Genomic DNA, 24595 nt, shown 5'->3' on the forward strand with positions numbered 1-24595 from the left:
TGCTTGTGAAAAGTATTACAATTTGTGTAATTAGTTTGCGGAGAACCGCGTCAAATTCTAGCAGTTTGTAATGTGATGCAGAAATAGTAAGAGCAACATTCAGCTGCCCCTGTGTTAGTTGTGGTAAAGCTGGTGCTCATTGTCAGACCGTGTCATACAGACTACGAGCCTCACATGGTTTGGTATGTAACCAGTGCTTTTAGCTGATCTTGGATGTAATACTACAGTTGACCTCCGAGCCCCTGGGCAGGAAGAGGAGAAAGAATATCTGAAAAATCAGGTATCCAGCTTCTTATTGCTGTCCACTGACTCCTGGGAAAGCATCATATGGGCATCAAGTGAGGACACCATTGGGTTTGCTTGTAATTTCTCAATGTTATACAGATTGCTGAAATTCACTATCTGGGTTCACACGTGAAGAGCGGCTGTTTGAATGAGGTACTGAGGGGTTTTTACTACTTGAAGACTCTCAAAAAAGAGTAGACTTCTCCAGAGGGGCAGAGAAATTTAAAGGAGGGAATAATGGGAATACAGATAAGGTAACTACTTGTTTGTTTATAAGGCACCAGAAGGAGAGTCGCAGCCAATGACTGCAGTGGATCTGTTCATATCAACACAGCGCATTAAAGTACTGAATGCAGAAACGCAGGTAATGGAAGAAGCTACTATTAAGATGTATACCTGGGATATTCTAGGAATGGTACGCTGTCATGGGTTTATTCAGTGTATTGGTACCAAGACAGTAGATGAAAACTCCCACTTAAGACATTTTAATCTTGTGAAATGCCCATAGATTTGTTATTACTAATTACTCTGAGTGTCATCAGCACCAGTGATAGACCTGCAAACAACAGTAAAGAAAGAGAGGACTTGCATTTACATGCCCTTTCACAATCTCAGTGCGTCTCACAATCTCAGTGCATCTCATGTATAGTAGTCTATTTTAATGTAGGAACTGCGGCAGCCAATGAGGATACAGTAAGGTCCCACCACCTCAATCTGTTAATGAAGTTGAGGCATTAGTATTGACCAGGAGACAATGAATTTCCTTTCTCTTCTAAATAGTGTCTTGGGAGCCTCCTTACCCTGGAGAGGACAGGTGAGGCTTCGGTTTAATATCTCATCTGAAAGATTGTGCTTCTGATTGTGCAGCATTCCCCCAGTGCTGTACAGAATTGTAGTCTACCATAGAATTCCTACAGTGCAGAAGGAGGCCATTCGACCCATCCGGTCTGCACCGACCCTCTCAAAGAATACTTTTCCTAAGCCCACTGCTCTGTCCTATTCCTGTAACCCTGTGCATTGATCATGGCCAATCCACCTAACCTGCACATTTTTGGACCACCTTGTGTTGCACGGTTCAAAAAATGTTCTCCACTCTCCACCCAAGCTTGGAATGGCAGTCTATAATTATTTTCCAGGGTATTTTTGCAATTCATGTGAATAGACTGAATATTTAAAGTGCCTGGGTGACTTATTGGAATCCTAGTGACAGAGCAGATTAGCTGCATATTCAACAGGAAAGCATTTGGCAGAAATATGTCTTTGGTTTATCACAAATGGTATCACTGTTTCTGTAGGAAACCCTGATGGATCACCCTCTACAGACCATTTCATACATTGCAGATATTGGAACGACAATAGTCTTCATGGCTCGCCGACGACTGCCACGGAAATCCCCAGACCAAGAGACCGGGAACTCTCCTGCTGGAAAACGAGAGTACAAGATGATATGTCACGTCTTTGAGTCAGAAGATGTGAGTAGCTTGCATCATTTTGTGATAACACAGATGTTTAAACAATGATCCCCAGAGTATAGGGGATCTCTCAGTCTGAGGAATAAGTGTTCTGTCTTTCTTGACTGAATAGTGTATTATTTGTGTTGCTTTAAATTAATGAATATTTTCTGCAGTAATAATACTGTTTTTACTTTGGTTGCCTGTTACTTCTTTGAGATCAGAGTTCAAATGAAATCTGCAGGTTTGTGTTGATTTGGCAAACACTTCTCCATATTCACAAATCTGATAAATTCAGTGCTGCAAAATGTCCTGTAAAGAATCAGTTTGTGGAAATCCCATTGTGTGATCCGTCTGTATATTTATTTTAACCGCACACCCCAATGCATATTTCTTAAATTAATGCTTAATTTCTGTCTTTGCTTCCAGGCATCACTTATAGCACAAGCGATAGGCCAAGCTTTCACTGTGGCATACCAGCAGTTTCTAAATGCGAATGGCATCAACCCTTCGGATCTGAGTCCGAATGAATACAATGATTTACTTGACACCGAGTTTTACAATGGGGACTTAGTACACTTTTCCAAATCTGAGAATTGCAAAGAGGTGAGTATCTTCCGTGAAGTGAGTACTAACCTAAATTAACTTGTTTCAATGTTAAAGAGGCTGTTTGGAAATACCTGGAGGAGGGTAACATTGGATACACGAAAAATAACTGGAAGGAGAGGGGGCAAGGAGATCTATTAATCCTGGCAGAGGCTCAAGCTAACAGCAAACACGGTAACGCAGATGGGGCTATGATATTGTAGCCCTGATTCTTTATCATCTGTTCCCGGATTGCCCTTGGGAAAATGGTGGCGTGCTGCCTTCTTGAGCTGCTGCAGCCCATGCTTTGTAGGAAGCCAAGAGTGCTGTTAGGGAGGGTGTTCCAAGATTTTGACCCAGTGACAGTGAGGGAAATGCAATATAACTTGGGGGCAAACTTTCAGTTGGTGGTGTTTCGAGATATCTGCTGTTTATGTTCTTCTAGGTAGTAGAGGTCGTGGGTTTGTAAGGTGCTGGCAAAGGAGCCTCGGTGAGCTTCATCTTGTAAATGGTGCACAGTGCTGCCACTGTGCATCAATGGTGGAGCAAGTGAATGTTCATCGTGATAGATGGGGTGCCAATCATGTGGGCTGCTTTGTCCTGAACTTTCTTTTTTTTTTTCTTTTTTTGAAATAAATTTACAGTACCCAATTCATTTTTCCCAATTAAGGGGCAATTTATCGTGACCAATCCACCTACCCTGCACATCTTTGGGTTGTGGGGGCGAAACCCACGCAAACACGGGGAGAATGTGCAAACTCCACACGGACAGTGACCCAGAGCCGGGACTGAAACTGGAACCTTGGTGCCGTGAGGCAGCTGTGCTAACCACTGCACCACCGTGCTGCCTTTTTTTCTTTTTTTAAATATAAATTTAGGGTACCCAATTCTTTTTTTTCCAATTAAGGAGCAATTTAGTGTGGCCAATCCACCTACCCTGCACATCTTTGGGTTGTGGGGGTGAGACCCACGCAGACAAAGGGAGAATGTGCAAGCTCCACAAGGATACCCCTGGCTGGGATCGAACCCGGGTCCTTGGTGCCCTGGGGCAGCAGTGCTAACCACTGCACCACCTTGCTGCCCTGATGTGAACTTTCTTGAGTGTTGTTGGAATTGCACTCATCCAGAATGTTGCATCATACTCCTGACTTGTGCCTGATAGATGGTGGCCAGCCATTGGGAAGTCAGGTGGTGAATTACTCTCTGCAGAGATCCCAGCCTCTGACCTCCTTGTAGTCACAGTATTTGTATGGCTGGTCTAGTTCGGTTTCTGGTCAGTGGTAAATGGATGTTGATAGTGAAGGATTCTGCGATAGTAATGCCATTAAATATCATGGGAGTATTCTCTTTTGCTGGAGATGGTCATTGCCTGGCATTTGTTAGCCCAGCTCTTGCGGCATTTGCATGTGGACTGCTTCAGTATCCGAGGAGTCACGAATGATACTGAATGTTGCGCAATCAACAGGGAACATCGCTACTTCTGACCTTAGGAGGTGGGAAGGTTACTAATGAAACCCTGAGGAACTCCTGTAGTGATGTCCTGGGGCTGAGATGATTGACCTACAACAATTATAGTATCTTCTTTTGTGCTAGGTATAACTCCAACTGGTGCAGAGTTAACCACCACCCCCGATTCCCATTGACATCAGTTTAGCCAGGGCACCTTGATGTCATACTCGATCAAATGCCAACTTTATGTCAAGAGCAATCATTCTCACTTCACCTCTGGCATTCAGCTCTTTTGTCCATGTTTGAACCAAGGCAGTACCCAAACTGAGCATCAGTGACCATGTTATTGCTGAGTAAGTGCCGCTTGATAGCACTGTTGGTCACCCCTTCTGCCACTTTGCTGACGATTAAGAGTAGACTGATAGGGTGGTAGTTGGCCGGGTTGGATTTGTGCTGCTTTTTATGGACAGGTCATATTTGGGTAAATTTCCACATTGCTGGATAGATGCCAGTGATGTAGCTGTACTGGAGCAGCTTGGCTAGTGGCACAGCTTCTTCTGGAGCACAAGTCTTCGGTACTATTGCCACAAAGTTGGCAGGGCCCATAGCCTTTGCTATATCGAGTGCCTTCAGCTGTTTCGTCATATTACAAGGGGTAGATTGATTGGCGGAATACTGGCATCTGTGATGCTGGAGATCTCGGGTGGAGAATTCATTCCAGGCTGAAGATTATTGTGAAAGTTTCAACCTCGTCTTTTACACTGATGTGCTGGGCTCCTCCATCATTGAGGATGGAGATATTTGTGGATCTTCCTCCTCTAGTGAGTTGTTTAATTGTCCACCACCATTCACAACTTGATGTGGCAGAACTGCAGGGCTTAGATCTGATCCGTTGGTTGTGAAGTTGCTTTGTTCAGTCTGTTGAATGCTGCTTTCACTGTCTGGTATGCAAGTGGCCTGTGCTGTGGTTTCACCAGGTTGACCCCTCATTTTTAGATATGTCTGGTGTTGCTCCTGGTATGCTCTACTGCATTCTTCATTGATCCAGGGTTGGTCCACTGGCTTGGTGGTAATGGTAGAGTGGGGGATATGACAGGCCATGAGGTTACAGATTGTGGTGACTCACAGTGCCTCATGAATGCCCAATTTGGATTTGCTAGATCGGCTCAAAGTCTATCCCATTTAGCACCGTGGTTGTGCCACACAACACAATCAAGGGTACCCTCAATGTGTAGATGTTGCTTTGTTTCCATAAGGATTGCGTGGTGGACAATCCTACCAATACTGTCATGGACAAATGCATCTGGGATAGATTGGTGAGGTCAAATAGGTATTTCCCTTTTATTAATTCTCTCCCCACCTGCCGCAGCCCTAATCTAGCAGCTTGTCCTTCAGGACTTGGCCAGCTCAATCAGTAGTGGAGCTGCTCTTTCGCTCTTGGTGATGGACATTGATGTCTCCCACATAGAGTACATTCTGCGTCCTTACCACCATCGGTGCTTCCTCCAAGTGATGTACATCATGGAGTACTGATTCGTCAGTTGACAGGGGGCAGTGCATGGTAACCAGCAGGAGGTTTCCTTGCTCATGTTTGTCCTGAAATCATGAGACTCCATGGGGTCTAGATACAACGTTGAGGACTTCCAGGGTAACTCCACCCTGACTGTATATTACTGTGCCACTGCCACCTGTGCTGGTGAATGTGGTGTCTGGGACATTGTAAGTTATAATTCCGTGCGTATGACTATATGAGGTTCTTGCATGATCAGTATGTGGGACAGCGCTCCAGATTTTATTAAGGAGGACTTTGTGGGGGCGAGGGGGACAGGTGTGCCTTTGTCAGCTGGGTGATCTGTCAGTTTCACTTCTTTTTATAAACTTTGTGGCAGTTTGATACAACCGAGTAGCTTGCTCGGCCATTTCAGCGTTAACCACATTGCTGTGGGTCTGGAGTGACATGTAGGCCAGACCAATGGTGGCAGATTTCCTTTCCTTAAGGACATTAGCGAAACAGATGGGCTTTTATGACCGTCAACAGTGGTTTTGTGGTGACCATTTAACTGGCATTTAATTTCTGATCTGTGGTGGGATTCAAACCTATGTCCCCAGAGCATTTAGATTACTTGTCCAGTAATTACTAGTCTAGACATTACCACTAAGCCACCATCTTTCCATATTTTCCAGCTAACGTTTTCTGGTCACCTTACAAAATCACCTGCAATAGGTCACTATCTAATCGCCTGCTAACCAGTACTGAGCACCAGAGACCAGAAAATCTCTGGCATGTATTGAGTGGTTTGCTGCCAATGTAGTAGGAGAACAGTAGGAGAGCCGACATCAGTGTCTCAGGATCTGCACTAACCTGAGGAAATATTGATCTGCATTAATGAGCCATGAGGGTGGGAGAGTGGTATCCACCTTTGAATTAATGAAAAAAATGAAATGAAAATCGCTTATTGTCACAAGTAGGCTTCAATTAAGTTACTGTGAAAAGCCCCTAGTCGCCACATTCCGGCGCCTGTTTGGGGAGGCTGTTACAGGAATGTGAGATAAAAGTGAGATAATGTGAGATAAAAGTAGAAGAATATCTAACAGAGACAAAGGTCAAACTGTGAAGGAACATGGTATTGCCCCTGAGGACCGCTAGTGTCTGTGGGAAAGTAACTGAATGCCCTCAAGAGATGAAGGAGCAAATTGGAATGAGAGTGTGGGATTAGTGGGGAGACTGCTGGTTTGAAATTGTGTCCCCCCATTGTGGTTTTTTTTTTTTGGCCTAAATATTCTCCAGTTGGTAAGTCATGCCAGTTACTTTATTCGAATCTCTGATGCCATTTTTACTGAGAGAATTTCCACTGACTGTGAGTGATTAATGCAGTTTTGTCCCCTACACAGGTACATATAGAAAAAGCAAAGGGAGAGATCCTTGGCCTTGTGATAGTGGAATCTGGTTGGGGCTCCATCCTTCCCACAGTGGTGATTGCCAACCTCATGCACGGTGGGCCCACAGAACGATCAGGAGAGTTGAATATCGGCGACCAGATCATTTCTGTAAATGGCACTAGTTTAGTTGGATTGCCTCTCGCCACCTGCCAGGGCATAATAAAGGTACTGAATTCCTGCAGCTCTGAACTTTGAACATTGCTCCCTTTTTATTTAGCTCTACACCTTAAGAACTGTTCCATAGGCAGCAACAGCCTTTGCTTTAATTTATAGTTGATTCCTCCGATGTGCATAGATATGTCAGTTGGATTTCCTGTTAGCTGTGATACTGAGCCACAGAGACCAGGAAGGTCTTGGATCCAATCTAAGCTAGTGTCACAGTGTCATCAACACGGTGGCACAGTGATTAGCACTGCTGCCTCACAGTGCCAGGGACCCGGGTTCAATTCCGGCCTTGGGGGAGTGTCTGTGTGGGGTTTGCCCTTTCTCCCCATGTCTGCATGGGTTTCCTCCGGGTGGCCTGGTTCTCTCCTCTCTTCCCCACCCCCCCAGTGTGGTACTGGGAACACACTGGCATACTGGGAATGTACTTAAACTCAAATTCCTAAGCAGGGATGAGGAGACAGACCAAAAATAATTTGCAGAGAAGATATCAGATTTTTATTAAATAATTCATTCGAAATTTCATATTTTTTTGAGCACTGAAGCAGTAACTTAAAAGACAGTTATTGAGTGTCAGAATGAGAGGATCTGGTCAACTGTGAAGGCAACGTTTCAAATGATTTGCTCATCAGAATCCCTCAAGATCCTGTGGTTTGGGTGTCTTTTTTAGTGAAACTGTTCATACAAATGGGTGGAAAAAATATACCCAGGATGTATTGATGCACAATCACAGAATTGTTATGGCGGAGGAGGCGGCCATTTGGCAAACCTTGTCAGCACCGACTTTCAGAATGAGCAACTCATCTGATGCCACTCCCTTGCCTTCTCCCTGTAATCCTGCACATTCTTTCTTTTGCCAAAACAGTCGAATTCCCTTTTGAATGCTTCTATTGAAACTGCCCCCACCACTCTCTCAGGTGGTGCATTCCAGATCCTAACCTCTTGCTGCATCGAAGGGTTTTTCCTTGTATCGCTTTTGCTTCTTTTACCCTCGTGGCCCTATATGCCCTTGTGTTCTCCATCCTTTCATGAGTAGGAACAGTTTCTCCCTACCTTCTCTTTCCAGACCCCTGACGCTTTTGAATATCTCTATTAAATCTCCCCTCGGCCTCATTTTCTCCGAGGAAAGCAATCCTAACTTCCCCAATCTATCTTCGTAACTGAAATTTCTCATCCCTCATCGCCTAGGGTCAGTAGAATGTGCAATCCAATACAGCAAATGAGTTTGAGCCAATTGGAATATTTCTGCCGACAACACACGTGTTTATATTCTGAGAGTTGAATAGGATGCTAAAGCTATAGAGGGTCTAGTTTAATCTGGAGCAGTGGCTGAAGGCAGGGATGGGATTAATGGCAAGAGGACAGACTTTATTGCAGGAGCTGAAGATGCTGACTTTGGCCTTCTCTATGTTTAATTGGAAGAGATTTTGGACCATTCATGATGATTGTTAGACAAGCATGCTGACAGCATTGAAGCAATGGAAGGGAGGTAGAACTGGGTGTTGTCAGTGTATATGTGGACGCTAATTCCATGCCTTTGGATAGAGTAGCAGGTAGAAGCGCAGGATCAGGTTTTCTGTGAATCCATCAAACCTGTCGTGTGTAAAATCTCCGTATTTTGAATGTTTGTTCATGATATCTCAAAACAGTTTGAAAAGTGTGCGTAGCTATTCCACTTCTAGTTTACCATTCAGCTGCCTAGAGGGCAGGGTTAGAAGATGTGAAGCCATACATATCAGCAAATCCAAGATTTAATTAGATGATCCTAGCCAAGGAGGTGGTTGGGGTGCTATAGGTGTCCTGCAAGCCCTGAAGTTAGGGAAAGAAAAATCAGCCAAAGAGAGGTTCTTGATTGCCATCCAAGTTCTGTCATCCGGTTAAATGTGTGTATGTGACAGTCAGACAATGGCAGGATATCATAGAATTTACAGTGCAGATATAAAAGCAGAAAATGCTGGAAATAATCAGCAGACCAGCCAGGCTCTGTGGAAGGTGAAATAATGTTAACATTTCTTTCTCTTTCGATCTTGCCTGACTTGGAGTATTTTCTTTTAGTTTTAATTGAAGCTTTGAAACAATATTTTGTTTTGTGTTCATGATAATTTATAGTCTGACAGCATTGCCCTCAAGTGAAAAAGCTGATGTACAGTTTCAGCATAAGAATGGCTGCTACATCCATGAAGTTGCACTTTAGCATGCCGAAATAAATGAATGAAAAATAATTAGGCAAATGGTTAACAGTTGCTGTAAGATGCAATTGAATCATGGAATGATTACAGCAGAGAAGGAGGCTGTTGAGTCTGTCTTGACCTTGCCAGCTGCCTGCGGGAACAATTTGGCTTGTTCCACCTCCCCATCCCTTCCCCCATAGTCTTGCTCGTTTTCTCTCTTCCAGTGCTTATTTATCCGATGGCCTTTTCAAAGACCTGATTGTACAAATGCCTCCTCCAGTATACCTTCTGTGCATTGGCGTTTTTAAAAAAAAAAACATTTCTCCCTCTCACTTTAAATCAAGCTCCTGTGATTCTCAACCCTTGTATCAAATCTCCTTTCAATCTTCTCTATGGAGAACGACTCCGACTTCTCCAGTCTGCCCATGTATCTGAAGTTCCTCATCCCTGGATTCATTCTTCTTCATCTTTTCTACACTGTCTCTAAAGCTTCCTTACCTGTGGTATTCAGAATTGGGCACAATACTCTATTTGAAGCCGAAACAGAGTTTTAGAAAGATTCACCAGAACCTGTCTACCTTTGTACTTTACGCCTCCATTTCCCTCCATTGCAGCTAAATGACTGGTCTGTAGTTGCTAGGTTTATCTTTGCGTCCTTTTTTGAACAAGCTTGCTGTTTATTCAGTGTGACTCTGTCTAAGATGAGGAATGGTTAGTACTGCTGCGTGGCCTTAGCATGGCTTTTGTTGATGATCTTACCACCAGTTGGAGACTTTTTTTCCCAGCAAATCTTTCTCTCTGACTTTTAAAGGACTTGAAATACCAGTCTGAAGTCAAGCTCAACATTGTACGCTGTCCTCCGGTCACCACAGCTATTATCAAACGACCCGACCAAAAGCACCAGCTTGGATTTAGTGTACAGGATGGAATTGTAAGTAAGATATTGTGTGCCATTTTTACAAATGTCACTGATTTTAACTCTTGACCCGAAGGAACTTCTAGTCTCCCAGGTCCTGCCATTCGATAGAAAATATGTTCCGAGAAACAAGTACCAATATTACAGCACTCTACTCATGTCAGAAATCAAAGTTTAACTATGAAAATAATTTAAACTAATCTTTTAAACATGTCTTTTATCCTGCCTCATTTTCCTTTTTTCCTTTCATAGTTTTAAAGGCTAAATTTTAATAAACTCTTGTTCTAAACCTTTTAAAACTTGACATACTTGATTATTTGTTTTGCCTGCTGGATTCCACTGTTGGTGGTAGGGCAGGGAGCAATGAACCATGTCCACCAGTGGGAAGCCTGGCACCAAGCAGAACCAGTGGCCATTGTGATGCTGGCAACTTCATTATATTTAGATGGGATAATTTACCTGCTGTGCTGAGGATTGAGATCGATCTTCAGTTTACGAATCAAATTGAATTTATCCGAATGAGGTTTAACTTAGAATTCATCTGAGTCCCCAGGGGAAATGAAGAGGCATTATCCTTTCTGTCTGCTGTTCTGATAAATCAAGATAAGTGATTATTAATTAATCCAGAAACTTGACAATTCTGTTGAGTATTTGTTTAAACCAACATCTCTGGAATACAGATTATTTGGTCATTATCTTAGCTGTTTGTGTGACCTTGCTGAGTGGGAGCTTGCCTGCTGTGTTTCCTGTATTATAAAACAGTGACTGCACATTTTATAAACAAAAGCAGCAAATGGCTGTAAGGTACTTTACGGCATGACCATGGAAGGGGTTATGTAAATTCTCGTTCTTTTAAAGAGGAAACTTAGTGGGCTAGGTCCGCGTTATGGTACGTTCATGACCTTGTGCGAATCCTGGGAAGCTCCCTTTTTTTACAAAATCTCTGCATGTGCTCAGTGTAAACGTTTCCTATCTTGAGCTGTTTCCTCCTTAAAAATAAATGAATTGCACGCTGAATGAGTTAACATGGACTGCTAAGTTGTTGGGAAAAGTGGCAGTCGTTTTGTATACAGCAGGATCACATTAACTGCTTTGAGATGAATGACCAGAAATGTATATATTTGGTGATGTTCTTTGAGGATGGATTATTAGCCAAGACAAGAGAGTGGTCCTTCAACTGGTGTCATGGGGTGTTTAACAATCATCTAAATGGTCTGGCAAAGTCTCAGTTGAGTCTTTCCTCTGAAGGACAGCATTTCTGATAATGCAACACTGTTGCATTATTTTACTTTAATTTATGTTTTACTCCACAAAAGTGCATGATGGAAATGGAAGACATAGCCAGAGTGAGCAGCTCTGATGCAGCATAGGTTAACTACATTGGAGTACTTCCTCTGCTCAGCCCTTTGTTTTAGCAGTCTGCCATTATATTTCATTTCTGGCGTCAGCTATTTTCTGATTACTCTCAGATTACTAATTGGTGTTAAATCAGGAGCCGCCTTATGCTGCTAAACTATGCACGCAAGGAATTGCTTGACACTGTCTAAACTAAATTCATTTAAGACCATTAAAGCAAGCATTGTGCATCTTTGTCATTGGATACTGGCGCTTCAGACATCTGATGAGGGCTGTGAGTGAGTCACAGGGGCTGTAACCTAACCCAGAGATTGAGATCAGCGCTGACATCATCTGGACCCACCGGTCAGTTTTGTCTTAAAGCTACTCCTGAGGGACTTGCTTACAAAATCCTTTTTTATTCAAAATTGCTGCCACCAGCTGAGTTGCTTATGTGTGGTGTGTTCTGAGTGAGATTTTTGTAAATTACATGACAATTAACTCTTTGTGTGCAGTGAGCAAGTTGGCCAAGTATACCTACCCCATGCCAGCTGAGTGAGTGCATTTCTGTTCTGATGCCTAAGAAGGATCGGAGATATTAACCATTTGACACTGTCATTCAAAACTTTTGAGGTTTTTTGATTGACCAGTCAAAGCTCTTATTGAAATGTTGAAAGGTGGCTCAGAGGAAGAAAAAAGATTTCCAAACATATTTTAAATCAATTTGGAGAAATAAGGTGCAGCAAAGTGAAACTAGAATCATAGCATATTTACAGTACAGAAGGAGGCCATTCAGCCCTTCGTGTCTGTGCCAGTTCTCTGCAAGAACAATTCACCTGGTGCTACTCCCCCACCTTTTCTCCGGAGCTCTGTAACTATTTCTTTTTCAGATAATGCTCCGATTCCTTGGTCGAATCATTGAATGTAAAACTAAACTAAATTCTTTTTAAAATTCAAACATGTTAAAAAAGGGGGAAACAAGGGAAGGGGCAACAAGGCGCACAGAATTGGTGTGTAAAATTGTTTTTATCTTTAAGGTAATGGGATTGGCCTTGATGTAAAATCAGCAACAGTTCAACATCCTAACAAGAAAAGAAGTTAATGGAGCTAAATATTCTCTTGACTTCTTGATTCAGATCTACAGCCTCATGAGAGGTGGAATTGCAGAACGAGGTGGAATCCGAGTAGGGCACCGCATCATTGAAATAAATGGACAAAGCGTTGTTGCAACTCCACACGAAAAGATTGTGCAAAGGCTGTCGAATGCCATTGGTGAAGTAAGTGGCAAAAATACAGAGCAGGTTATTAAAAAAAGAATTGTCTAATCTCTGCTTATTGAGAAGTACCCTGCATACTGAAGACTGGCTGGGTGAGTGCATGCACAGCCCAGTGCGATACTGATCATACAGACCAGATTCCATTTCCAGTCCCTACTGATCCAGACTGGATCAGCATTAGAATATGCGCCTGTTTGGATATTATCTAAAGGCAGAGTTGATTTAGTCTGTGATTCTCCCACAGTTAAGTGACCTGCCACTTGAACGAGGAACCACTGAGAGCAGTTGATGCCCGTGGAACTATCCCCTAGAGAGAATCTGCAACTTCACAAGTGGCAGGGAGCTAAAATGCCTAATAAATTGATAGGTAAGACATAGTCAACTTATAATTGCTTCTTGGGTAGGTTCCCTTGGACAAATACATAATAAGCTTGAAATGTGTATTATTCATTCCTTTGTCAAGAGTGTTGCTGCACCACAATTGCTTTGGAACTCTCAACTATCCACCAGTTACCAGTCTTCACTGAGAACAGTCCCATACTGAATAATTGCACTGCCCTAGTTCGGTTTTTATGCAGGACAAATATCATATTTTAAAAATGTTTTAATCTTCCTCTCAAAATATGCTCCCAAAGACAATATGTTAGAAAATCAAATTTCTGTGAGGGCACCTTTGGGCAATTAATTTTTCCTCTGCTCCTCCCTTCAACTGACATCTAGTCTCTTGCTCAAAGTGATGTACTGCATTTATTGAGCTTGGACAGTGAGTGCTGGTGGGCTGGTCATCTCCAGGGAGCATTACAGTCCAATCCATCCTAACCAGATGCTGATGCATTTGTATTTTCCTAAAGGGGTCACTGTTAGTGATTAGGGGCACTAGCTGATTCTGCACCAACTCCAGTCCATTCCCATGCAAGGGTACTAAGGCCAATTGGACAACCTTAATTGCTGCCCTGGTTCATAATAGCACAGATGTGATCAGACCTGGGCCTCTGCTCCAACGCTTAATGCTGGAAATAAGTCAACTTTAGGGCAGGACGGTCTGTGTGCTACCTGAAACAGTGCATTCTATTTACACAAAGAGGAGAGATTTGGAAATGCTGTGGAATATTTATGCCATAACTCTTTTCCTTTTCTAGATACACATAAAGACGATGCCAGCTGCAACATACAGACTGCTAACAGGACAGGAGCAACCAATATACATATAAGAAAAGGATCATCGGTGCTAGGCAGCTCAAATATTTTGGGATGTACAGCTTCCACATTAACATGGCTTGGTTGCTGTGCCTCGATAAATTACAGTACCGTTTTTAATTGGCATGTTCAAGAGCTGACTTAGCCCAACCGTTCTACTCTGCACTAAATTGGCTGCTATCTCGGAGCTAAGAGCTGCAGCAGCACCACAGTCAGTGTTTGAGAGAAAGAAATAAGTCAACTTTAGGGCAGGAAGGTCTGTGTGCTAAAGAGACTCTGCCACTGGATTGGAGCGCAGCACTGTGTGTTTCATGGAAAAGCTTTTGCCATATCACCAGCACAAACTAGTTATCACATGGCATCTGTAAGCAGCTCCATTGTTTATTATAGAATCTCACATGGATTTATTTTATCATTGGTAATGATATGAGCTTGATAACTATTTTAACCAACTGATTTATTTAAAAATGCATAAGCTAAGGGAATTTGTATAACAAACAGACAAGTGTGCCACGTTTTGTTTAACGATATGTATGTCATCCCAGAGACCATGAAAGTCTGACCCTATCCTATGTGAATGGTGCTTTTTCAACAGCACAACTTCCCTGAGGTAAGGATTTCAGATTTAGTTTACGTTCTTGAGTTTTACTCTGACCTATACAAAATGCAGTTTGCAATTTTCTGTGCGGACCTGTAAAAATTCAAGGGACAATTACGGGTGCTAAAATTAATCTCTCTAAATAAAAAGTCAAAAATATCAGTCTGGGATTTCCTGCTCCTGAACATTTTTCAGTGATTCTTGCTGGAAAGTGCATATGTGGACGATGGACAAGGATAGATTGGGCTCAGTGAAATATCCTGCTGACTCTTAATGTCTTGCACAAATGCACAAGTTGCTGATGGGCTGCTTGCAATCTTAGAGCTGCGCCCACAGTCAGGTTTAAAGCCCAGGAACCTGCTCCCCAACAAAGGTCAGCATCCACAGAACTTCTCCCGTGGAACTCCACCAGTATATAGTACAGTTTAGATTTATACATATAGGAGAGCTCTATTTTATTTCACATTTTATTCATGTTCACCCAGGAGTTTGAAGTATGATAAGGAATTCTAAAACAGCAAAGCTTTGTCTAATTCTGAGGAGAAATTTGTCTTTCAGGAACTTTATCGAAAGAACAAATCTAGTCACCATCTAGTGACTCCCACTGAAATGTTTATGAACATCAGGGTTGGGTAAGCTGTGATGCACTCCACAATAGAATAGACTACCTAGGTTAATGTGAAAAATAGCTACTTTGATGATGGCCTGGGGCGATTATTGCCTCTAGAAGTTAACCCCCGTATCAGTTAGTCTTTCAGTAGAAAAGAGAGGAAAGTAGTGTTTGGTGGGGTGTGGGGGGAAAGGAGATTAAGTGCATTGAAAAGATTCTGAGGATACCTCATGTAATGAATACTTGCCTTTGGTGCCTTGAAAAGCACCATTAAGCTTACCGTACCTAACATGTTTAGGGTGCTTATTAAGAATGACAATTCTGACCAGACTCAAGTGCGTACAGCAATGTTTATACACTGTTTCATATTTACAATTGTTACTGTTGTGAAAAAGCCCCCCCCCCCCCATGGCTCAGCTGGGAGCAGCACCACCTGAGGTGTTACTGGCCAATACAGACAGAAGATCCCTGGTTCAGCCATTGATATGTAGAATTAGCTGGTCTTGGCTGAGACAGTTCGCAGAGGAGTAGGATCAGGAAATATTATAATTTCCATCTGCGTCCCTGAGACAAAACAGCCAGAGCTCCTGCACCTTATCATTATCAATTCCCTGCTGGAAGATTCATAGGTGTGGGCTGAAAGTTAAAAATACTGCCTGAGATCCTCAGACCTGTGGAACTGTACCCCAGCAGGAGTCGGTGTCTTCAGAGAAGTGGGAGGACAGGGAAACTCTACAACACTCAATGCATTGGAATTATTCTTTTGAGTCATATCTTTGTGCTATATTAATTACATTGGAAGTTAATGACCAGCTAATGACTCTAATCAGAGTTTGGTGCATGTAGTGTTGAATCATACACCTGTAATTGCCTTTTCTACCGAGATCTGCCCTGAAATATTCCAAAGGAATGTGCGAGTGACGTGTGATATTTTGGAATTTTAAAGGAAAATGAGAGACTGGGCAGACTGTCATACGTTTTTAAGTAATTATATAATAGTGCTTCCTTCATGTGGTGCTCATTTACATTTTTCATTGCAATAAACAGTCATTATGGCGTAATTGCATTTCTTAATTAAAATGTGGGTGGCTCAGGTTGTCATATTATGCTTTCTGTTAGTTGAATTGTAGAAAATGCTATAAAATCACAAGCGCTTCATCCGAAAGCCGTCAGTCATTGGACTCCAGTCTACCAGCCCCACTGCATTCCAAACCACCTCATCATCTGTTTTTGAGACATGGCAAGTCTCTTGGCCTCAAGCCACATTTCTTGGTAGCCTACTGCACCTTAATGCAAAGGATTATTTTCTGGTATCACCTCGATGACCTAAATCCTGAAGATATGCCTGTGCCGGTCCGATATGCATGACAGCATTGCTCCTGAATGAACTATTGCCTTCCTGTTAATAAAATGCATCTTGACAATGACTAGGTTGATGTATATGGGTAGAAAATCAAAGAATCCCTACAGTGCAGAAGGAGGTCATTCGGCCCATCGTGTCTACATCGGCCCCTGAGCCCATGCCTTCACTCTATCCCCATAACCCAACCTAACTTTTTGGACATTTGGGGGAAATTTAGCATGGCCATTCCACCTAACCTGCATTTCTTTGGACTGTGGAAGGAAACCGGAGCACCCGGAGGAAACCCACACAGACACTGGGAGAAAGTGCAGACTCAGGGACAGCACAGTGGCACAGTGGTTAGTGCTGCTGCCTCAAGGCGCTGAGGACCCAGGTTTGATCCTAGCCCTGTGTCACTGTTTGTGTGGCGTTTGCCCATTCTGCCCGTGTCTGAGTGGGTCTCTTATTTAAAAAAAAAAGAAAGTGCGAACTCCGAGGCTGGAATTGAACCTAGGTCACTGGAGCTGCGAGGCAGCAGTGCTAACCACTGTGTCGCTGGGTCAGGAAATACCAATAATGCATGTTGCAATTGAGAACAATGTGTTACAATTAATGGTGTGCACACTGAATATCAATGCCCCGTGTAACATACAATTTAGGAGCATCAGTAGGCCATTTGGCCCCTCGATCAACTAGGTGTTGGTGAACCAGATATAGAGTGGTTCACTATTGAAATTCTAGAGGGGGAGCTGTCTAACCTGAGCTTTGCATATCAAAACGGTGGTATTGCTTTGGAAACTGAGCTAATAATAGTTGCATTGGTATCAAATTTTCGCTCTCTATTGACTTGCATAGTCTAATGGGTTGGTAGTCTTTTGGGCAGTTTGCCAAATTTTGGCATCTCAGCACCCTGCTACAATCTCAAATGAGAACTGTGAGCTTTTATTTTTTTTTTTAAATAAAAAAATTTAGAGTACCCAATTCATTTTTCTCCAATTAAGGAGCAATTTAGCGTGTTCAATCCACCTACCTTGCACATCTTTGGGTTGTGGGGGCGAAACCCACGCAAACACGGGGAGAATATGCAAACTCCACACAGACAGTGACCCAGAGCCGGGATCGAACCTGGGACCTCCGCGCCGTGAGGCAGCAGGGCTAACCCACTGCGCCACCGTGCTGCCCTCTGTGAGCTCTTATGACCCAACATACTGCATCCTCTTCCCACCATCAACTCTTAAAGCAATAGGCCCCTGAAGGTGCTGACTTCAGCACGGTTAGCATTAGCAGCTGGTGGCTGCTGGTTTGCAGGTGGGTTAAGTAGTTCTCACTAACCAGTTTGGGGCAAAACAGTTGCTCATTAACAGCAGAAGATGAGTTTCTGGACTCTGAACCTCACATTGAATATAGAATGAAAATGGAGGCACCAAGTCTCTTTGGAGTTAATAGAACTGAAAAGGCAGTGATGAAAGTACCTGTATTCTGGGAGGGCAAACCCAACCAGAGCTCCTGCTCCAGATCCCTATCCTTTGGTCCCTACTGGAAAGTGAGTGTAGATAAATGGAATTAAAGGGTGGCAAAGGACATGATGACGATGCTCTCTGCAGTTGAATAACATTCACAGGCTCCATCAATGCAGCAGACATACAAAGGCAGTTCACGGGAGCATCATTGAACAAGTTGGCACTAATTTGCATGAGGAAATATTAGATGGTAGTTTTAAGGAATACATGAGAAGAGAGCAGAGCAAGGGCAGCATTGTGGCACAGTGGTTAGCACTGCTGCCTCACGGTGCCGAGGACCCAGGATCGATCCCGGCCCCGGGTCACTGTCCATGTGGAGTTTGCACATTCTCCCCATGTCTACGTGGGTCTCACCTCCCACACCCCAAAAAGATGTGCAGGGTAGGTGAATTGGCCACGCTAATTTGCCCCTTAATTGGAAAAAAAAGAATTGGGCGATCTAAATTTATAAAAAGAAGAGAAAAAGAGAAGCGGGCTGAGCAGAAAGGAAGTTTGGGCGGGGTGGGTGCAGAACTCCAGGGCTTAGGAGTCTAGGCAGCTAACATTGTCTCAGAAAGGGTATATTGGTAGTTAACAATTGAAACTATTCAAGTTCAAATGGATCGGATAGTTAACTATTTACATATGTTACAGACCTCTAGGTGAAAGGATCGATTATAATGAGGCACGTTGTGTATCTGTAATTTGAGCACAATGGCGTTACTCGTGAACATCTGATTGGGTGAGCGACTGGTGTCAATAGAACTGAGAGTTAGAAACTTAGCAAGAGGAGGGGAGAACAGTTGGTTGTTTACCCAAGTTCCAGAGCACTGGGAAGCAGCCTGTGACGATGTGCCTGAACGTGGTACTGAACCCAGAATAAACAAGACCGGTGAACCTCTGGAAACTTGAAGGTTACACAGCGATGGTAAACACCAGTAAGAAATGAGTCAACATGTAGTAAAAACATACATATTTTACTGCAATATATATGTATCACTAATCTTACAAAACAGTTGCTTCGGAAGGAAAGTTGTCCAGACAAGAGCTCCTGTTTCTGTCAGGCAACAAATGATGGCACCATATGCCTGTGATCCAACCTTCTCCAGACCAGTTTGACACAATCAAAGCAGCAACTGGAGTTCCACTCTCCCCCACCCTCCATTTATTGCATACAAGATATTGCTGAGACAAAAAGTTAATCTTTACCCTCTAGCAGGTGAAAGACACAGTATAACTTTTGATTTGTGAACTTTGTGTTCAAGGTGCTGGGTAATGGAACACTCTAGTTTCAGGCACCAAATGTATGAATATCGGGTTCACCTGAATCAGGTGCAGAACAGCAGGAAGGCAGTGTACAATTCTCGTTTCATACTGTCCCAACGATATTCTTCAGCTCTAATCCCAGAGATTAGATGCTGAGGACGAGTTGTAACATCCCAGATCAATGTTGGAAATTTTCCCAAGCACATTGTCATCAATTGGATAAGGAGTGTAGTCACAGTTTACTAGTGATTCTAGAATTCATTTGTTCATTAACAATATATGTGAAAGGGATTGTGAAGTTATTGCTAAACTCAGCAAGGATTAAGAAGTCCAACTTCAGTTCTTGGTCTGTGAAAATACTTTTAAAAAAAAATAAATTTAGAGTACCTAATTCATTTTTTCCAATTAAGCGGCAATTTAGCATAGCCACCTACCCTGCACATCTTTGGGTTGTGGGGGCGAAACCCACACAAACACAGGGAGAATGTGCAAACTCCACACGGATAGTGACCCAGAGCCGGGATCAAACCTGGGACCTCGGTGCCGTGAGGCAGCAGTGCTAACCCACTATGCTGCCCTGGTCTGAAATTAACCGAAAATGAAAGTGACATTCCGACATAGACTTTCCAGCATTCCCAATAACGAGAGAGTGAAGTAATAATTGAATGCCAAATTAGGGACAGTGTGCCTCTGCCCACCAGGGAGTGAAACTGGGGCCATACCTATTTCAGTTTCCCTCCTAAATGCACTGACTGGCTGGAGTGGAGTTCCTTGGTCACTGACTGTTGGAGCCTATGAATGTCTAGCTATTTGACTGCAAGGATATCGCTGCTGAATCGAATGACTGCAGTCACCACCCCACACTCACTTAGACTTTTGTCCTCAAACTTCTGCACTAAACCAATGAAACTTGAGGAACAGCACTTCCTCTTTTGATAAGGTACTTTACAGCCTTCTGGACTCAACACTGAATTCAACAATTTCCAAACTGAGCCACTTCTCCTATTTTTTCAGACACCAACTGTTGGTAATGATTCTACTATACCCATTTCCATCCTCTATGATCCATTTTTATGTTGTGTCCTGTTGCCATTTTGTTTTTATTTCACTGCAGTTAGCTGACAGGTTCTCTTCAGCAGGAGTTGCTAAAGTGGGGGCCTACCTAGCATAGCGATACTGAGGACCAGCCGTAGTCTTCCAACTTTTGGGAATTCCACCACCTATGAGCTCCCCTCCAGGTCTCACACCATCCTGACTTGGAAATACTGGGCTGTTCCTTCAGGATTGCTGGGTTGAAATCCTGGAACTCTTTAGGCATTGTGGGTGTACCCACACCACATGGACCGCAGTTTCAGAGGCCTGCTCACTATCCCTTTCTAAAGGATAAATAATTAAAGTCACCATAGTCCCAGATGACGATAGGCTGCTTTTCCCTTTGAGGGGGAGAGCTGACTGGTGGTGATTTAACCTGAGGATCACCACACCTCAGGTGAGGGGCAAGGTTGAGAAGGCAGGGCCTTCATGAATAACCTCAGCCTGAATTGAACCCACGCTGTCGGTCTCACTCTCCATCACGAGCCAGCTGTCCAGCCAACTGAGCTAAACCGTTCCCCTTCTCCGTGATAGGTTGGTATGGGCAGTGATTGTTGGCCTTGCCGGCAATGCTCATATCTCATAAATTAATTTTAAAAAACATTGCACTGTGATTGAATCTGTGACTCATTGCCACCAACTGGGCAGGAGGGGTAGTCACAATTATCGAAATGTTGTGAGTTTTAAAATAAATTCTTCCTGAAAGAAAATCTTTATGATGCAACATCTGACACACCACTTGGTCTATTTGAATCATTTCAAAGAAAAAAGCTATTTAATCCAGCAGAAATGTCCACCTTGGTGAAAAAACATCCCCTCTGAAAGAAAAACCTGGGCAGCAGTACTTCCGATTCTAGAGGTCATTTGGTTTTAATAAAAAAAGGAGCACAAATTGACTTACAAAATGGCTCTATTATTAAACACAAGAATTGGAGAGTCACAAGTTCAAATCAACAGAGAGTGCAAGTGACATTCACGCAATCAGGATCCTTCCAATAGGAGTTGCTGGATAACTATCAATACAGTAACTGGCCACTTTCTCCCTGGACGCGGGAGGCTAGAAATCAATTGCTGCCCAAAATCCTCCAGAACGATCAGTTGACTTCACACAGACTGGAGATTGAATGTGGGACTGTACAGGCATGTACGGGTACTGAATGATGTATACATCCATCAAGTGTTTGGCTAGGCAGGCTATCATACATGCCAAAAGCACTTACCTCTTCCCTAATTCTGTGAGGTGGGAACAGTATATGATTACGGTGTAACAATGTCATGGGTTTGTGTTTAAAAGATAAATTGAAGAACTTAAAAACAAATTTGGTTACTGTTTGTGAGCAGCAAAACTGTCCTTGGTTTGCTTAAACACTGTTCCATCACAGGAATGATCCTTTGTTTGATGGGGCTGCACTTACAGCTCGGTGGCTGGCCCATTCCATTCATCATCATCATCTTCGTCTGAACTGTAGATTTGATCTCTCCTGGACTTGATTGCATTGAGATCCTGTTCATTTAGCCTTAGAGGTCAATAAAGAGAGATCATCACTTATCTAAATTAATAACCTCATGCCATATTATCAGATCCAGCAAATTATTCTGAAGTGTGGTGACTGTTATGAAGGGCAGGCTACCTCAAAGCAGCTATTTTGCACAGAGCAATGTTCAACAAACATAAATTAGAGACCAGTTTATTTGTTTTCTTCGGCAAAGAGTCATCCGGACTCCACATTAGCCCCTTTTCTCCACAGATGCTGTCAGACCTGCTGAGATTGTCCAGTATTTTCTGTTTGTGTTTCAGATTCCAGCATCCGCAGTAATTTGCTTTAATAATCTGTCTTCTCATTGCTCTCAATCACATGTATGGAGTTTTGGGCCAGTTTTCCACAGAAAGGAATTGGAAAACAAATTTATTTTCATGTCGGGGTTTTTTCCACAATATTTGCGCCTACTTTCACAAGTGTAAACAAAAGCTCCTAGATAAAAGACAGTAAGCAAAATGGAAGACAAAAGACAGATAAAAGACAGACAAAAGACTAGATAAAAGACCGTTAGTAAGCAAAATGGAAGCTGCTGTTCCCAGGGACCACCCAATAATAAGCAATTCATTTGCTTGGCTATTCAACCCTCATTGTGTTGAAAAACTCTGTTTATGTGTGCAGGAGACATGTTTCTTGACACAGAGTAAGAGAATTTTCAGAATAGGACACAGATAACCATTGAGATCGCAAGGCCCTTTCAGGACAGGAAGATACACTAACAGGTAAAGAAGGAAGCAGGAAGAGTGATTCTGTTCTGGGCTGTAGGGCAGGAGACAGGGATTATTCAGTGTAAATTAAGTAGGATGACCCAATGAGTTTGATGTATTCTTGCCTGATGTTTATTTTGTATTATAATGTAAACTAAATAGCCCTGATCATAGAACCATAGAATTCCTACAATGCAGAAGGAGGCCATTCGGCCCATAGAGTCTGCACCAATCTTCTGAAAGAGCACTCTACCAATGCCCACTCCTCCACCCTATGCCCATAACCCCACCTAACCTACACATCTTTGGACACTAAGAGGCAATTTAGCATAGCCAATCAACCTAATCTGCACATCTTTGGGCTGTGGGAGGAAACCGGAGCACCCGCAAGAAACCCACACAGACACAGGGAGAAAGTGCAAACTCCACACAGGCAGTCACCCAAGGCCAGAATTGAACCCAGGTCCCTCGTGCTGGGAGGCAGCAGTGCTAACCACTGTGCCACCATGCTGCCCCTATTGCTCCTGCATGTTTCATCAGGCTTAATTCATCCAGTGGTAGCTCACTACTTTCAGAGATATTGGATAAAGACAGGGTTAATCTGCTCTGGATCACAAGGAGATCTCACCAGAATATATCTATCATCTGATCGTATGGGTAAGTACGACAACTCCCATTAAAGGAAGACATCCAGACTCAGTCAGAGATTGGCCGCAGCCACTGAACCCAAGACAGTATCTATGGCAGACCTGAATTCATAACCGTAGCCAAATTGGTGAATGAACCTTTGGTGGTTGGTTGAGGATAACGACCCTCCATGCCTCTTTTCAAATGGTGCCACGGAATTTCCATGTATGAGATTATTTTAACATCTCATCTGAAGAAGATGGCATAATTTCTAATGCAACATTGTTCTTATGTTAGCCTGGAATATGCAAACATGTAGGGGGATGAAATGCACTTTTGATTCACAGGCAAAGATGCTCCCAGTTTTTTCTTTCACAAGATGTGGGCATCGCTGGCAAGGCCAACAGTTGCTGCCCATACCTAATGCCCATGAACTGAGTGGCTTGCCACACCATTTCAGAGGTCAGTTAAGAACCAACCACATTGATGTGAGTCTGGAGTCACATGTAGGCCAGGCCAAGTAAGGATGGCAGTTTTCCTTTCTTAAAGGACATTACTGAACCAGATGGGTTTTTACAACAATTGACAATGGTTTCATGGTCACCATTACTGACACGAGCTTTTCACTTGCAAATTTATTAATTGAATTTAAATTCAACCAGCTGCCGTTGTGGGATTTGAACCTCTGTCCTCAGAGCATAAGCCTGGACCTCTTGATTACTAGTCCAGTGGCATTACCATTACACCAACATCTGCCCTCCAGCAAAACCATACAGGTTGCTGGAATCTGTGCAGAGAAAGTTCCTGTATTAAAGTTCCTTGGGAGAGGGTCTCTGTGATCACTCACCTTGTGAAATAAGGATCCCTTTGCTGAACCTGAGGCTGGGCCTGTGGAAAAAGCAAACAGACAAACTGAAGTGGAGCAATTGCACCAAACAGCAACTTCAGTCAGACAGGTTTTCACTTATTTTATCCAAAGTGGTTTGAGTTGTACAGAAGTGAAATCCCTCTTCAAATTCCTGCATTATGAAAACTAGGCTCGTATCTAGAGTCTTCCATTATTTCTTGAAAATAAAATCAGGACCGCCCTCTAAAATTCTAACAGGACTAGACAGGGTAGATGCAAGAAGGATGTCCCCGATGGTTGGGGCGCCCAGAACCAGGGGTCAGAGCTTGAGGATACGGGGTAGACTGTTTAGGACAGAGATGTGGAGAGATTTCTTCACCCAGACAGTGATGAGCCTGTGGAATTTGTTAACACAGGAAGTAGTCAGATATAGCACTTGGGGCAAAGTGGACCAAAGGATATGGGGGAAAGCTGGATTAAGCTATTGACTTGGATGATCAGCCATGATCATAAACAGGCTCGAAAGGCCTCCTCCTACTCCTATTTTCTATTTTTCTATGAATACAGAGCAATGCATTCTCCTAATTTTGATCCTATGATCCTCAATTATAGTTCCAAATCCCTTTTCTGCTCAGGTCTGATTTTTCTAATTGCTGTTAACTGCTTATGCTCTGGCAGTGTGACAGTAGCCTGGTGTCACT

At 43.1% G+C, this 24595-nt stretch overlaps 2 protein-coding genes across 4 annotated transcripts in view; one reads left to right on the forward strand and one right to left on the reverse strand.

Annotated features, from left to right (window-relative positions):
* The window catches only part of LOC140395180 (amyloid-beta A4 precursor protein-binding family A member 1-like), a 35560-nt gene extending 19523 nt beyond the window's left edge, over window positions 1-16037 (forward strand). Inside the window, exons 4-11 of one of the 2 annotated variants that reach the window (XR_011936120.1) lie at window positions 563-649; window positions 1581-1757; window positions 2166-2342; window positions 6663-6875; window positions 9855-9974; window positions 12431-12571; window positions 12816-12938; window positions 13711-16037. Coding sequence is in view for 1 of the 2 variants with exons in the window: in XM_072482689.1 (XP_072338790.1) it covers window positions 563-649; window positions 1581-1757; window positions 2166-2342; window positions 6663-6875; window positions 9855-9974; window positions 12431-12571; window positions 13711-13782 (987 nt within the window). In the remaining variant the exon portion in view is untranslated. The remainder of the gene's footprint in view (window positions 1-562; window positions 650-1580; window positions 1758-2165; window positions 2343-6662; window positions 6876-9854; window positions 9975-12430; window positions 12572-12815; window positions 12939-13710) is intronic. The other variant, XM_072482689.1, reaches the window with a different exon arrangement.
* Window positions 10422-24595, reverse strand: part of LOC140395179 (tight junction protein ZO-3-like) — a 137407-nt gene continuing 123233 nt past the window's right edge. Inside the window, exons 20-22 of one of the 2 annotated variants that reach the window (XM_072482686.1) lie at window positions 23895-23935; window positions 21591-21692; window positions 10422-10549 (exon numbers count right to left, since the gene is read on the reverse strand). In XM_072482686.1, coding sequence (XP_072338787.1) covers window positions 10459-10549; window positions 21591-21692; window positions 23895-23935 — 234 coding nt within the window. In that variant the 3' untranslated portion in view covers window positions 10422-10458. Of the gene's footprint in view, window positions 10550-18773; window positions 21693-23894; window positions 23936-24595 lie in introns of those variants that run through there. The other variant, XM_072482688.1, reaches the window with a different exon arrangement.

This window comes from Scyliorhinus torazame, chromosome 18, assembly GCF_047496885.1.
Source record: "Scyliorhinus torazame isolate Kashiwa2021f chromosome 18, sScyTor2.1, whole genome shotgun sequence".
Lineage (NCBI taxonomy): Eukaryota > Metazoa > Chordata > Chondrichthyes > Carcharhiniformes > Scyliorhinidae > Scyliorhinus > Scyliorhinus torazame.